General features: G+C 39.9%; 1 protein-coding gene across 3 annotated transcripts in view; it reads right to left on the bottom strand.

The window, feature by feature from the left end:
- Positions 1-14,430, bottom strand: part of plxnb2b (plexin b2b) — a 150,758-nt gene that overhangs the window by 52,073 nt on the left and 84,255 nt on the right. For all 3 annotated transcript variants that reach the window (XM_085412693.1, XM_085412692.1, XM_085412694.1), the window contains 9 exons: positions 9,387-10,516; positions 6,220-6,408; positions 5,954-6,085; positions 4,924-5,024; positions 3,285-3,411; positions 2,679-2,838; positions 1,995-2,106; positions 1,367-1,478; positions 899-1,000 (listed from right to left, as the gene is read on the bottom strand). In XM_085412693.1, the coding sequence (XP_085268819.1) occupies positions 899-1,000; positions 1,367-1,478; positions 1,995-2,106; positions 2,679-2,838; positions 3,285-3,411; positions 4,924-5,024; positions 5,954-6,085; positions 6,220-6,408; positions 9,387-10,514 (2,163 nt within the window). In that variant the 5' untranslated portion in view covers positions 10,515-10,516. The remainder of the gene's footprint in view (positions 1-898; positions 1,001-1,366; positions 1,479-1,994; positions 2,107-2,678; positions 2,839-3,284; positions 3,412-4,923; positions 5,025-5,953; positions 6,086-6,219; positions 6,409-9,386; positions 10,517-14,430) is intronic.

Genomic DNA, 14,430 nt, shown 5'->3' on the forward strand with positions numbered 1-14,430 from the left:
CTGTTACAGCTTATATTGCTGTCTGATAGTAAAAGAATTGGGATTTGTAATGTTATTCATGTGGAAAGATACTCTGCATAATCATGACAAAAAACAAAAATACTGACGGTCCCCAGTGCCACCCCTTAACTTCCTTGATTTGCCTATGGTAAGTTTAAACATCCAAGGAGACGTCCGTCTTGAGTTATTGTATTCACAAGATTTTTTGAGTAATTCTGTTCACAAAGTTGGGTGTCCTCACACCTGTTCGCTACGGTTGAATGGTAAAAAGTAAGTTTTAAGCCCTCTTCCAACAGAAAACTCCAGCCTTAACCCTCTCAAGGCAGGCGTTGCCGATTTGCAACAGTTAAAAACTAACAACCTGATTACCCCACATACATATTTTATGGGTTTTTTTTTTTTACTCAGAAGTACCACTGCAGGACTTGGTTGTGCATTAGCAACAAAAAGTTTAATTTGAGCCTGAGAGGGTTAAAGGGGAACTATTATCATTACTTCAAATTCCAAAATCGAACTTTACCAGAGTAGCTTTGCATGATTCACAGACAAAATAATCCTTATTTATCTTATATTGGACTTTGGTGTGGCCCCCAAAGTTCATTCACTGTCTAAAGGAGCCATTTTTGCTTCCTTTCAATCTCTTTAAGTTAACTTTTTTTTTTTATTTGCAACATTTAAACAGTTGGTAAGAGTGCGGTATCATCACTTACAGATCACTAACAGATGCAAGAGTAGAAAAAACTGAAACAAGTTTGGCTCATTCTCCTTTCTTTTAGCCTAAAAATGAACCTGTTGTGTTTTTCCTTTTTTCTGTCAAAGGGATATCCACAAACAGAAAGAGAGTGTTTCTTTCCCTGGAACTCAGATGCATGTTGGGGGTGGAGTGGGGCCAGTTTACCTGGTAATGTTTCAGATTTATGCCTTCAAAGCTGATTCGAGTCTTGTAGCCCACAGGGATGAGCACAGGATCTGGATTCTCGAACCGAGGACAGTTTGCGCTCTGAAACAGAATGAAAACAAATTAGATACTTTAATAATTTACATTTTAAACATGCTAACCACTTAACGGACGCCCTCATCTGTGGCGACAGATAACTATATCGCTGAAACATCCGCTGATGTGGAATCTGATATCCTCCACCCTGCAACGTTTGTCATGCAAGATGGTGGCAGCTGATAGTGGGATTTGTGTATTTATTAATTTTTCAGGAGGAGTTTGGACCACTCAGGCGGTGAATCACATGTAAAGTTTAGATGTGTCCTTTAAAACTTGTGGTATAGTCGTTCTCCACATCTATCACACACATACATGACAGAAAAGAGTCCTTGACCTGTCACTGAACTCACAGCTCTAGAAAGAACTAACCTGACGGTGCTTGATGATGTGGGAAACAACCACGCTGTTGTCCGCATCGCTGCAGGTGTGGTCCTGCGTGTTCCACTGACATCCCCACTGACTGCTTACACATGACATGCACCTGAAAACACAGAAATATGGACCAACTTGGATAAGGAAATACTTTCACATGCACAATCAGGGTAGAGCATGCACACACAAAAGCACACACAAACAACATCTAAAACATGCAAACTCATCAGAGAGCGTCCGGCACAAAAATCTATGTTGCTGACAATGAAATGGATCTCTGCAACTTCACATAAGCAAAGCTCGTTCATCACACGTTCCTCTGTGTGAAAGAAATGCAGAAAAAAATGAGGGGAAAAAAACAGCCAGGATCGACTTTCTTTTTTTGATTAATGAAAAGGAAACTGAGGCAATTTCCTCGGCTTGGTAATAGAAGCAGGAGCGAAAATGCAAGAGGTGCATTCAAAACCACCATGCATCACAATTTACAAACAGAGCCTTGATCTCTCATCTGCTCATGCACGGTGATACATTTACATCAAGGTTGTCAGATGATGCTGTGTTCCATGTCACTGTGTATTTTCACTGAGTGACAGAGCAGAACTGAAAGATTAACAGCCTGACTCACGGTGTGTTTTCAGATTTCCTCACTGTGGCAGCACAGTTGTAGAACATGAATTCCCGCGTGGCCAACTCCACAGTCTCATTCACAAAGATCCTGATAGCCACGGCCACAAAGTCTGAAGATACAGTAAAACAGTGGTTAAAATGTGATACACTAGCTGTTTATATGAATACAAGTTTTATCATATAAAAGATGTGAAGTATGCTTGTACATTTAAAGACAAAAAACAGAGCGATTAAATATTTTGATAAATCTCCTCAGAATCAGTTCAGTGATTATTTAACTGCCTGAACTGCATATTAGTGTATAAAAGCCAAAACTTGAGCTGTATTTAAAAAAAGTTTCATGTTTTGTTTTATAAAGGACTTTTTTTATGGGACTCACTTTGTTTTGGGCAAGATGTTTGCTGACTACTGATACAAAAAACTATAAACTGAAATAATAAAGCTTAAATTAGATTAGTGTGTTGATTTCGTGCAATTTTCTGGTGCAAATTTGTTGGACACTGTAAGTTCTTCAACAAAATGATGGAGAATTTGCCAGCTGACATTAACTTAACCTCATGTTTTTTTCAGCCCATTTCCCACCTTGGCCAGTTAGTAATGCAGCGTTAACCATCATGGAGAAGCACAGACATTAGACCTTAAAGACGACAGAAACATGGCAGGGTAATTAAAGAGACCATACCTTGGCCCTCAGGTGTTTTCGGTATAAGCCCAGGCTGGGGCAGATCACAGGAGACCTCACCAGAGTCTGACATGATGCCGTTACTCTGGAAAGACTCAATCTTGCATTGCAGACGGTCAGAGTGTCCAATGGTAGGAAGGGAGGGAATATTGATGTTCACCTGGACAGACAAAAACATACTGACTGGAAACTGTGGCTTCTTAGCCCGTAACATCTCACTGAATTTGTATCTCTGTGTAACCAAAGTTATAATAAAGAAACTGTTTCTCTTTTTAAAGAAAGAAACTGAGAAAGAGAAAGGAGTGACATGCTGCTGATGGGAATTCATGTGTGAGTCAGACGGGCAGGAACACAGAAGAAGTAAAAAATGGGGGAATAGGAAGAGGCTCTCCATCTTCAGCCATGCAGGTTATAATAAGACAGTTTGGATTTTTCTGGGTGGATCAATACAGAGCTGGAAGACCTAGAGCTTGAGGTCTTTGATTCCCAGTTTATTACTCAGTCTCTGCATGTAAGTGGAGTTAGGTACTGCAGAGAAAAGAGGGACAATAAAAGAGAACAAAGGAAGTCAGAGACAGTTTGAGTGAGGAACAAACAGAGCTGTACCTTGCCGGTCTTTCTGCAGGAAAGGTTTGAAGGAGAGAAGGATACAATCTTGACACACTGCTGCTTGGGGCTCCACAACCAGCCATTCTTCTCCTCTGCCCGTCGGCACTCAGACCTCCTGGTACACCTTCAGACGAAGGATGAGAAAATCCCATCAGCCTGAGCTGCACATGCCATGAATGCTTTCACAAAAAGTCAGTTTGTAAGTAACAACTCAATGCCTACGTGACTTCCAGCAGGGTCTGTGCACAAAATAAAGATTTATATATCAAAAAGAAAAACATGCAAGGTCCTCAATGGTAACTACATTAGTAGGGTCATTTTAACTTATGTATATATATATATATATATATATATATGTATATATATATATATATATATATATATATATATATATATATATATATATATATATAACCTTTAAGCAAAGTACTAAAAAAATACTCCTTTGTTCAAGCTTCCCAGCTGTGATCATCTAAGGTATTTGGTTAATAGGACATAATTTTAATGAAGCTATTCATATTATGTGATGATTAGAATTAGAATTAGAATTAGAATTCAACTTTATTGTCATTGCACATGCACAGGTACAGGGCAACGAAATGCAGTTTGCATCCATCCAGAAGTGCTTTAGTGATATAGATATATTACAATATATATTAGCAATAGTATAGATATGTAAGTATATTACAGAAATGATGCAAGAAATGAAACTGTTAAAGACAAAAACTGACTTTGCAATCAGACAAAATACACAGGAGCGATAAAAACATATGACTTCTTTTTGATAAAATCAATCTAGCACTAAATGCAGCAAAGACTAAAATACATACTCTGAAGGAAATACAAACTAACATAGAGATGAACTGATATTGTGCACATAAACAGAAGTACAGGATATAATGCAACATCAAATTTGCACTGTAAATCACGCGGACTGAATTTTTTTCATAAATGAGAAGCAAACGAACTAAGCACTGCTTCAAATCATTTGGAGCAATTGAAGGAAAAGAAAAATTGCAGAATTATCCTATTCAAATGCTCAAATCATCGAATCGTTTGCCTGAGAAATGACTGAATTGATTAATTCTTTATGAAAAGTTGTTGATTCATATTCTGTCAATTGACTTATCAACTGATAAATAGATTTCAGCTCTAATACTAAATAGCATGCACAATGTTGCACAGTAAGAGCATCGGTTATATCAGATAGTTCCAGAGGGACAGAGTTTGCTTCTTTTTCCTAGTCATGATCACATCCCTGTAAAACACATGATACATGCGCACTTTTCTACCCTCCAGACCCTGATAAATATAGACTGATGAGAGTAAATTGCACAGCCTGCCTTCGCCGTGTGGGGCTGACAAACAGCTTTAATTCCTTACGGCTGCACGGACAACAGGAGATGGAATATAAACACTGAGGGGTACTAAAAGTGTCTGCAATAAAACACTGAACAAATATCCTGCTGTGTTTTACAGATGGAATTGCATGTGTGGGTGTTTGTGTTAGTCTGTTGCTGTGTGCATGCATTTGTAAATGCATGCAAGAATGTACGTGTGTGTGTGTGTGTGTGTGTGTGTGTGTGTGTGTGTGTGTGTGTGTGTGTGTGTGTGTGTGTGTGTGTGAGATCCTTACCTGCCCTCCAAAACACACCAGCCACAGTAAGGGTCCCTCAGTCCCACGCATGATTGGCAGTCTTTCATTTCGAGGCACGTCTGCACTGGCACCTTGGTGATCTGGATTATTACAACGTGAAATATGATCAAAGGTGCACCTTACGGGAGACACTGGACAAAAATAACAAGTATTTAAAGTGTAGCTGTAAATGTTCCTTAGTATGTTGCAGGTGTGCAGAGTGGGAGCGAGTGGGGTCTCTCCTGTCTTCTCCCCATGTTTAATTACTTAGTTTATTCAACACAAAGCACTGAATGTTTACTGTAACCAGCGTGAAATTGTTTTCTTTTTTACATGTAAAAGCCAATCCATTAGATCTTATTTCAAGACATCAGTATTTTTCCGATAAAATCTGAATGTTTAACAGCATCAACATTAGAAACTCTTCCCCCTCTGCAGAAACAGATGTGAGTCAATATAATGAAAGCAAAACTTCTGAAATCGCAAACTTAAAAAAGCAATGGAGCAAATAATTTTGATTATTATATATTTATTTATTTTTTATAAAATGCTAATACTCGTGCTGTGATTGGTCAGCTGTGTGGATGTAAGAACAAAGCCATGATTCTGTATAGATCTGTTTATCTATTCTTAATGCAGCTAGCGTTGCTACTTTTGGTTGTGATCTGTGAAGTCCATGTCTTCCCTTCTAAAAATACCATCTCAATATATAAATGGTATTGTATGTGCCCGCTCTCTAAGACAGTGAGCTTTCCTCTCCACATTAGACTGAGGCTGCTCAGCAGAGCTATTAACACTTTGTTTTATATTATAAGACATTTTGAAAGCAACATCTCTCATTTTAATCAAGGCAGCTTTCTACAGTGGCACCATACAGGCTTTTCTCCGTGCATAACCACAGCATAGTTTTTGGGTTTGGATCAATTTTTCTCTTTTAAATGAATACAGTCATTGTGGAGCTCAGTCTTAGCACCAGCAAGTACTCTGCCAGAATTTTAATGTATAATAAGTGTTAAATATACACACACACCCTTTTCTCTGTGGTAATGTAGAGGTGGCTCTGGCTTTGGTCAAGGAAAAGGTTCTTGTTGACCTTCTCTCCTATGTTGTTGCCAACATAGGAGTACGGCTCGTTGCCATATTCACCTGGTCTCAGGTGTACCTGGACAAAATAAACAAAAGACAAAAGGTAAGAGAAATTTGAGGTTTTAAATTAACTTGATACACCTTCCCTCAGATAAAAGTTTAAACTGAGGAAAAAAATATCCAACAAAAAAAACCACAAGAGAACTCAACCTTGAAGACCTCTCCGTTGGCGCTGCCCAAAAAGGCGATCGTGTGGTCATTCTCCACAGCAACAGTTACAGCAGTCAGATGGACCGACATGGTCAACGCTGCATCTGCCTTTAAGGCAAATGCTGGCTTGCTTGCCAGAGGCGAAAGCAAATGTTCTGCACCACACTTGAAGTTTCCCAATGCATCCTTCTGTAAAGGGAAAGGATAACAAGAAGGGACGATCAGACATTGCTTGCTTTTCACTCCAATAACATTAACTGTCTTTGCAGTACTGTTCGTATCCTACTTAAACTTTATAACAGAGATGGGAAATGTGCTTTGAACACTCGACTATTTTAATCTACAATCTAAAATTGACTTTGTTTTGACTGATCATTTCTTTGATTACAATAATGAATTAAAATAATGAATAAAAATTACAAGTAAGTATTTGCTTTAGAGTTGGAAGTCTGAGACGAGAACAATAGGAAAACTCGTGTTAACGATCACTTAACAAGAAACTACTAATACATGCAAGTAAAAAATGTAAAATAACCAGTTAAGTTGGGCCATAACTAAAAAAGTCTTTGGCATATTAAAATTGTTCATGGAATACTTCAAGTATTTCTGAGTAGGTACTGATCTCGGTATTAAGCTCAGTCTCTCTAAAGTAAATACCCTACAGCTGCAGACCCTATGGTGGGAGCTGGAGATGTGAAACAGCTAAAATATCAACCAGTGGTGCAGGGTAGCAGCGGTCTTGACATGTCAGAGGCAGCAAAGGGAAAATTTTAAAACATGAATAGACCGCCAAATTTGACAAGTGTATTTAGTACATGGAGAGAGGAGAGTGATCCATATTAAAGTTCGGCCTATAACTTGAACAAAGGCGTAATTTTGGTGGTTTTATTTTTCTACACCACAAAGGCAGGTTCTAAATCAAACAATCAATAAGTGATTGAAGTTAAACTTTAAGCTTTAACTCAAGGCATTTTAGCAAATCTTTGCCAAAACTTCTTTGAGAATTTGAGCCATTTTTATACACAGTCCCCCTTTTTTAGAGGTTTAAAACCAACTGGATATTCGACTGACAAGTAGTTCCAGGTGAGGCCAGTTCCCTTGTTACTTCATGACAAATGAAGTGGACGTAATATTTGAAGGTGGTTTGAAGTGTCGAATTTACATTTTATAGCTTTTCTTTCTAATTGTAAATAAAAATCCCCAAATACATGTCAGTGCAAGTGAGATAGGCTAGCATTCAGCTGAAAAAATAAACCAGAATCTGGTGACCTGTCCACAGTGTACCCTGCCTCCCACCCTAAGACAGCTGGGATAGGCTCCAGACGCCCCTCACAACCCTGAAAAAGGATAAGCGGAAGCGAATAGATGGTTGGACAGAAATAATAAAAACTTCAGGAATAAAAAAAAATTAAAAATCTGGTACTTTCTTAGAAAATAAGGAATGAAATGGCCAGCTCAGCAACACATAAAGACCTGAGAAAAATTATTTCCATAGATAAGAAAAATGGCTTCATAACATCTAAGTCAAAAACACCCAGGGGTGGTAGACATATCACAACACCTCCATGAATGGGAATAGAACAAGGTTCAAACTATCGGTTACACTCAATAACAAGAGGATCAGATTAAACTTTGCCAAAGAAAATCTGAAAGAACCTTTACAGTTCTGAAATAAAAAAATCTTTGGATAGGTGAAACCAAGGGGGGCTCCTTTGCCTCCCTCCTGCTGTGTGCCCAGCCTGGAGGCTGCGGTCTGTGACCGGCTCCCGGTGCAGACAGCTCCCTGTTATAGTGTTTCCTCACTTGGCTCTTGCGAGCCCAGCCCAATTTTTACTCTTTAAGTGTGCGCGTGTGTGTATGTGTGTGTGTGTGTGTGGGTGGGGGGGGGGGGGGATATGTGTGTATTCACATCATTTATGTTAATGAGAGTGTGGGGAGTGAGTTGGAGGGTGGGGTGGGCTGCTTTTAACTATGTAAAGCACTTTGTGCTACATTTTTTTTGTATGAAAAGTGCTTTATAAATAAAGATTGATTGATTGATTGAAGATAAACAGCATGTCTGTGAAGGTTCTCAGTCATCCATGTCATCGTAGTCTAAGGAGCTTGGAAAGAAAAGTGTCTGGACTTCTTTAAGTTGCTTGAAGACGTTTCACCTCTCATCCGAGAAGCTTCTTCAGTTCTAGGGTCAAATGGTGGAGAGTCCCAGATTTAAAGAGAAGTGAAAGAAGCCATCTATGTCCACTGTGGACAGCCATCTTTGAACAGAGGCGGTGGCTTACGACACCAACTGTCTGCTATCTATAATCAAGTTTTGAGATCCCTTCACGGCCACTTGCATCCTGGGCCATTTGACCTCAAGAAATCACATGATAGGGTGGGGCTAGGTTTCACAATGAGCTTATCCGAAACCTTGGCTGATTGGGACCTACACCCCTTTTTTTACACCTTGGCTTGTGTGATTAGGAAAAGAATATATTGTCCCTTTTGGGGGAATCCTCCCACAGGGCTTAAATCTGGAACTTTCCACCATTTGACCCTAGAACTGAAGGAGCTTCTCGGATGAGAGGTGAAACGTCTTCAAGCAACTTAAAGTCCAGACGCTTTTCTTTCCAACCTTCTTAGACCAAGATTAACAGCCTGAACCAGAATGATGGGTAGAGAAAAATATGGAGGGGTGAGAAGCAGCTCATGATCAGATTGGGCATATATAGCTGCCACTGAAACTGGGTCACTACTGTCTGATTACTGTGACTGCTGATCGAAACAGAAACAGAAGGATGAAATGTGAAGTGTACAGGGCTATACTCTCTGCTTAGATTCAGACAAATGCTAAACAAAAAACCCCCAAAAATACTGAAGCCCCCTAATTAAAGTAGAAAGTCTGCACTTTAGCCACGTCTTGATTGTGTGATTTAAAATCCACTGTGGTGGTGTACAGAGACTACAAGAATTGTGTCTTTCACAAATTCTCATTGGACACTGTTGCATTGTAAAGGAAGTGTATGAGCCTTGTTTTTTAAGACTTGGTCAGATTACAAGTTATCCAGGGAACGAATTAAATGTTGAGATTTTATAATAAAAAGTGATAACTGCATTAAAGATTATACTAATCTGAGTTTTTCAAAACATTCTTTTAAATTAGAGTCAGCTGACAAAGAAGCACTTACAGAAATTTTTGAAGTGCATGCTGTGTAGGTTTGAGATGAGTAGGGTACGTCCACAGCAGGAACCCCAGAAATCTCCCCAGAGTCACTGTAGCATGCACTGATTATATCCATCAGCTGCTGATTGATGGAGTTCAGCGGGTACATGCAGAGAGCAGAGTCGCTTTCGTCGTCATCTGGATGAGCCACCATGAAGAGGACTTTTGTGAATGAGGTGACCGTCCCATAATTACCAGATTGAGACATGACCCGTGCCAGCTCTTTTCCTGGAAAAGTCACATATGCAGCTTGGACTTTGTTGTACCGGTTGTTTGTACCGCAGGTTAACTGGAGCTCTGTGTACGAATAGTAATGTTGGTCATTTTCACAAAGACGAGACACAAAAGTCAAGTTTTTGTTATCTGTGCCATCGAGAGTCCGAGAAAAGAGGAAATACACAAAACCATCCTCTTTGAAGGCATGTTGGAAGTCGTGTAAGTACTTGAGGACAAATGGCGCCGTCTGTACCGCTGATGCCTCAATGATGTTCTCAAACACAACCCAGTCCTGGTAGTCCTCAAGGATTCGTGTGCTGATTAGTTTTGTACTGTCCAGGCTTCCATAGCCCTTTCCAACAAGGAACACTTTGAAGGTCCGGCCATTTTTTGTGTAGTTGGACATGACGCTCACCACGTTCACATTATCCTCTATGCTAGCCACGTAAGTCCTCTCTCCTTTGTTGTCATTGTAATACAACTCTTGTTCTACATTAGACAGGTTGAGGAGGGAACATATGCCTCTGTACCGACTGCCACATACTATTAGTGAACCATTGGATGGGTGGACCAGCAGAAGTTTGTTGCTGTTGGGCATGAGCACTGTGTCCTGACAGCCTGAAGCAGGAGGTGTACATGTTTTGGCATCTTTTTTTGGGCCCGTCTCAGTGCGGGCCTCCTTCTGGAGGGACGGGCTCAGCTGGAAGATATTGTTGACTGCTCCCAGGTAGATGCGACCAGTCTGTGGGTCCTGGACCACATTGTTAATCAGGGTTTCAGAGATGAATTCCACAGTGGGGATTTTTCCACTCCCCCCTTGGGCTTGAGAGACTGACAGCCAGAAGAGGAAGAGAAGGATGGAGACCCAGCTTGCCATCTCTGGAAGGAACAGAAAGGAAGAAGTGTTTTATTATTAATGAAGTTAAATGGAACTTTAAATGCACATTAACTATCAGCAACATGACACATCAACAAAGGGTTTGTGTGTAGTTAATATAACCCCACATACATACACATATACTCATACATAAAACTGAAGGTAAATCAGTTGTCTTTACACTGGTTCTAAGCAACAAGCCTGCTTCACTGGGAGGGGCTGAGGGTCAGTTTGAGGTCAGGACTGTGTGCAGGCCAGTCAAGTTCTTCTACATCAAACTCCGTCATCCATGTCTGTATGAACCTTGCTTTGTGCACTGGCACACAGTGTGCACTGGCACATTGGAATAGGAAACACCCACTGACTGTGACTGCGACTGCGGAATATTTAGTAGGGAGAAAATTTCACGACTGGACTTGCTGCACAGGTGACGTCCTATCAGGGTACCACACTGCAATTCCCTGAGTTCCTGAGAGTGACAAATTCTTTCACAAATGTTTGTAGAAGCAGTCTACATGCCTAGCTTCTTGATTATATTCAACTGGAAGTGATTGGAACACCTGAATTCAATGATTTGGATGGGTGAGTGAATACTTTTGGCAATATAGTGTATTTTTAGAAAATCTGCACATGGAGACATTAATAGGGTTGCACTAGGCTATACACCTGAAGTTATAGCCTAGTGTATATACAAAAGTAACAGGAAGTAATTTGAATGAACTGGGATTTTAAGGTGTACAACACATGAAGCATATCCCACTTTAGAGTCACAGATTTAAGTTATGGGGCTAAAACCATTTAAAAACTGCCTCGAGATGACAGCGCATGGCGTAGGTGTTTGTGTCTGACTCAACTCCCTGATCCAGTTATATTACAGGGGGGAGGGGGTTGAATTCAATTGACTTATCTCAAGCCATCACTGGTGAAAAAAATAAAACTGGTTTGTGTAGGGGTAAAAAAGACAAGGATAACAACTAGATCTCAACCCATAACACAATAAACAACTCTTTAAAAAGCTTGGATCACATCCAACTTCATTTACACTTGCTTTTTTTCCGCCCTAACAGCCGCACAATGTGTTTAGGAAGTACACTGTTTTGTCTCAGGAAATATGATCACACAACATCCTTGTAAACTACAGACAGCTTCATGTACCGGCTAACAGCAGGTGCCTGCGGAGCCTTCGTTCACTGCTGTTTGCGCAGGCTGTGGTAAATATGGAACTGCAGGTGGCTTTGAAGCAGCCATTGCCCACACAGCAAATGTTAGTGTATGTTTGCATGTGGTTTCAGTCTTGCACACACTCAGTAGTATCCTCCTCCTCATATCATCTTGCCAGTCAAGTTCACAGACACATTTGTCAATGTCACTTGCCAAAACTGTGTTTTATTATGTCAACCTGCCTTTGCTCACTGGACTAAGTGGGAAGACCACTGATTGGACATTTGCCTGGGGGGGGGGGGGGGGGGGGGGGGGGGGGGGGGGGCGCGCGCGCATGGCCGTTAATTTCACTGGCAACACTCATTTTCATTTAAGTAGACAATTCGATTTCTTGATTTTTTAGCCCCCCCCCCATTTACTGCCTCAAACTATCCACCCCCCCTTAACCCATTTCATTACATAAATGTATTGTGCCCTTTTCAATTCATAGTCTTAAATATTTCCATTAAAATGGGAATGGTGCAATAAAATCCCTCTCTCTGCTTATTCAGGACAGAAATGTGTGCGGCAGCTTTTTTTACAGCTTTAATTAAGGAGGGGCGGTAAGTGTTATGCCAAGATTTAACTGAGAGGAAAAGACCAAAAAAACAGAAAAGAAATCTTGAGTTTACGTGCACAGTACAGAGTGGACAAAATAAAGGGTATATTATGTAAACTATTATTTCAGCTCTAAAGTAACACAACTTCAATTTCAAAGGACATATCCATCGGCAATTACAAGCCCGTGTCAGCTTTAAGCGGCAGGACAATAACGCTTGTGCTTGAGTTTTCAGGGAAGCTTCACAGAAACTGCACGAGTTGCAAAACAGCCTCACAGCCTCAAAATGTTGACATCAAAAGCAAAACAGAGACAACTTTCACTGACAAAGTGAGGTGGCAAACTGCAAAAATGTCCACAGAGAAAAACTAAAAGGAAAAACTGGTATTAAAGGAAAAAAATCACCATAGAATGAAATCAGCAGCTCTGTGATCTGTAAACAAAAACTGTACTCTGAGCAAATTTAGGGTGACATTGTATGTAGTATGTAAGTTGGTATACTAATTTTATCATATAAAGGTGCCATCTGACTATTATTATGTTTTGACTAGACAGATTCAGGTAGTCTAACAAGCTACATGACCTTTAATGTGCATTTTTTCTGCTTAAGAACATACCTGTCAAAAACACTGTCAGCACACTCCTGTACATACAATTACACCTACTGCATATCTGCACACCTACAGAATGAAATTAAACAGCTGTTTGTATACTGCCACAATGTACAATTCCCACTTTTTAATGGATTGTCTACAGACATGGTGTAGATAGATGACTCTGTGTCTTTCACTAAAAACTATAATATCCCCTTTACTATCAATTTACCCTGATATGACATACCACACAGAAAAAAAGTGGATTATGTCAGTAGTATCCTGTGACAAAAAAAATTACTTGATTTCTTTTAACTCCCAATAAAACTTTCTCAGACCACAAATTCAAGGACAATCATCTCTGGACACTCATTTAGGTTTCAGAAAACTCCAGAATCACTTACAACTGCAACTTCAAAGGGTGCTTTTCCTATTCATGCAAATCCTATGGCCAGTCCCTGATCAGACAAAAAAATGTGTCACACAAATTTCCCTCAGATGTTGCATTGTGGGTCAGTGCAAACGAATTTCTTAACATATTTCAAAAGAGCCTGTTCTCTCCTAAGATGTCTCCTTCTGTCACTCTGTCACTTTTTATCCTTTTTTTTCATGGGCTTAATCCTTAACGCTGGAATTAAAGAGGCTTCAAAGAGCTGAGCAGATACAGACGCCTGGTGGGGGTGGCACAGGTGGAATGAGGCCCATTTCTCCCCAGACCAACCCACCTCTTTTTTCAACATGTCTGCTGTGAGAGAACATGACAACTGGGCATATCATCCAACACGCGGCTATTCTGAATAAATAAAAGCCTGCTAAATTTAGAGGCTGCATGCTGCATCAGCCTGCAGCTAATGAAGCCTCCAATGGCCTGGAATAAATAATAATGAAACACATCATGCACTAATGAAGCTGGCACATCTGAAAAATATGATCTGGTGAAAGTCAATTTTCAAATTCAAACAGCCTGAAGCCAGCACTGAATTGACCTTAAATTAGGCATTTCACCTCATTCCTTTTCACGTGATTGTTTGTGGTTACGGAAAGAAAAAAAATCTTTGAGCTTTAGAACTTCTTTAACTCTTCACACGAATGCTTAAATGGGCCAATTCTGGTCTTTAGCAGTTTTTACAATTATGTAAGTACAGCTTCAGGTTAACTACGAAACATATTATAATGTGTTATTTATTTAACAAGAATAAATAATGACACAGTCTAGAGTGTTGTGTTGTGTCTCAACACACAGGCTATTTTTCTGACAGGTAAAGTTTAGCTGAAACAGCAAATTTATAACAGAATGGCTGAAAAAGAAAAAAATTAAATTACGAAAACCTGATTGCTGTGTTGGGGCCTTAAGAGAGCTGTGCATAAATGAATGCCCACAACTGAAGCAACGTTTTAGAAGCTTCTCTACTTTTAGAAGACTAGTGGGAAAAGATTCCTTCATAGTGATGTGACAGAGTCATACAGAAAATGATTACTTTGGGTCATTCGTGCTAAAGTCTTTTCTAAAAGCTACTGAACCATGGGGTGCACTTTTTTTCATGACTGTTTATAGTAGGTTGTA

The sequence above is a fragment of the Rhamphochromis longiceps genome, linkage group LG7, assembly GCF_057381845.1.
Source record: "Rhamphochromis longiceps isolate RC_006_pf linkage group LG7, R_longiceps_female_GT1.1, whole genome shotgun sequence".
Classification (NCBI taxonomy): Eukaryota; Metazoa; Chordata; class Actinopteri; order Cichliformes; family Cichlidae; genus Rhamphochromis; species Rhamphochromis longiceps.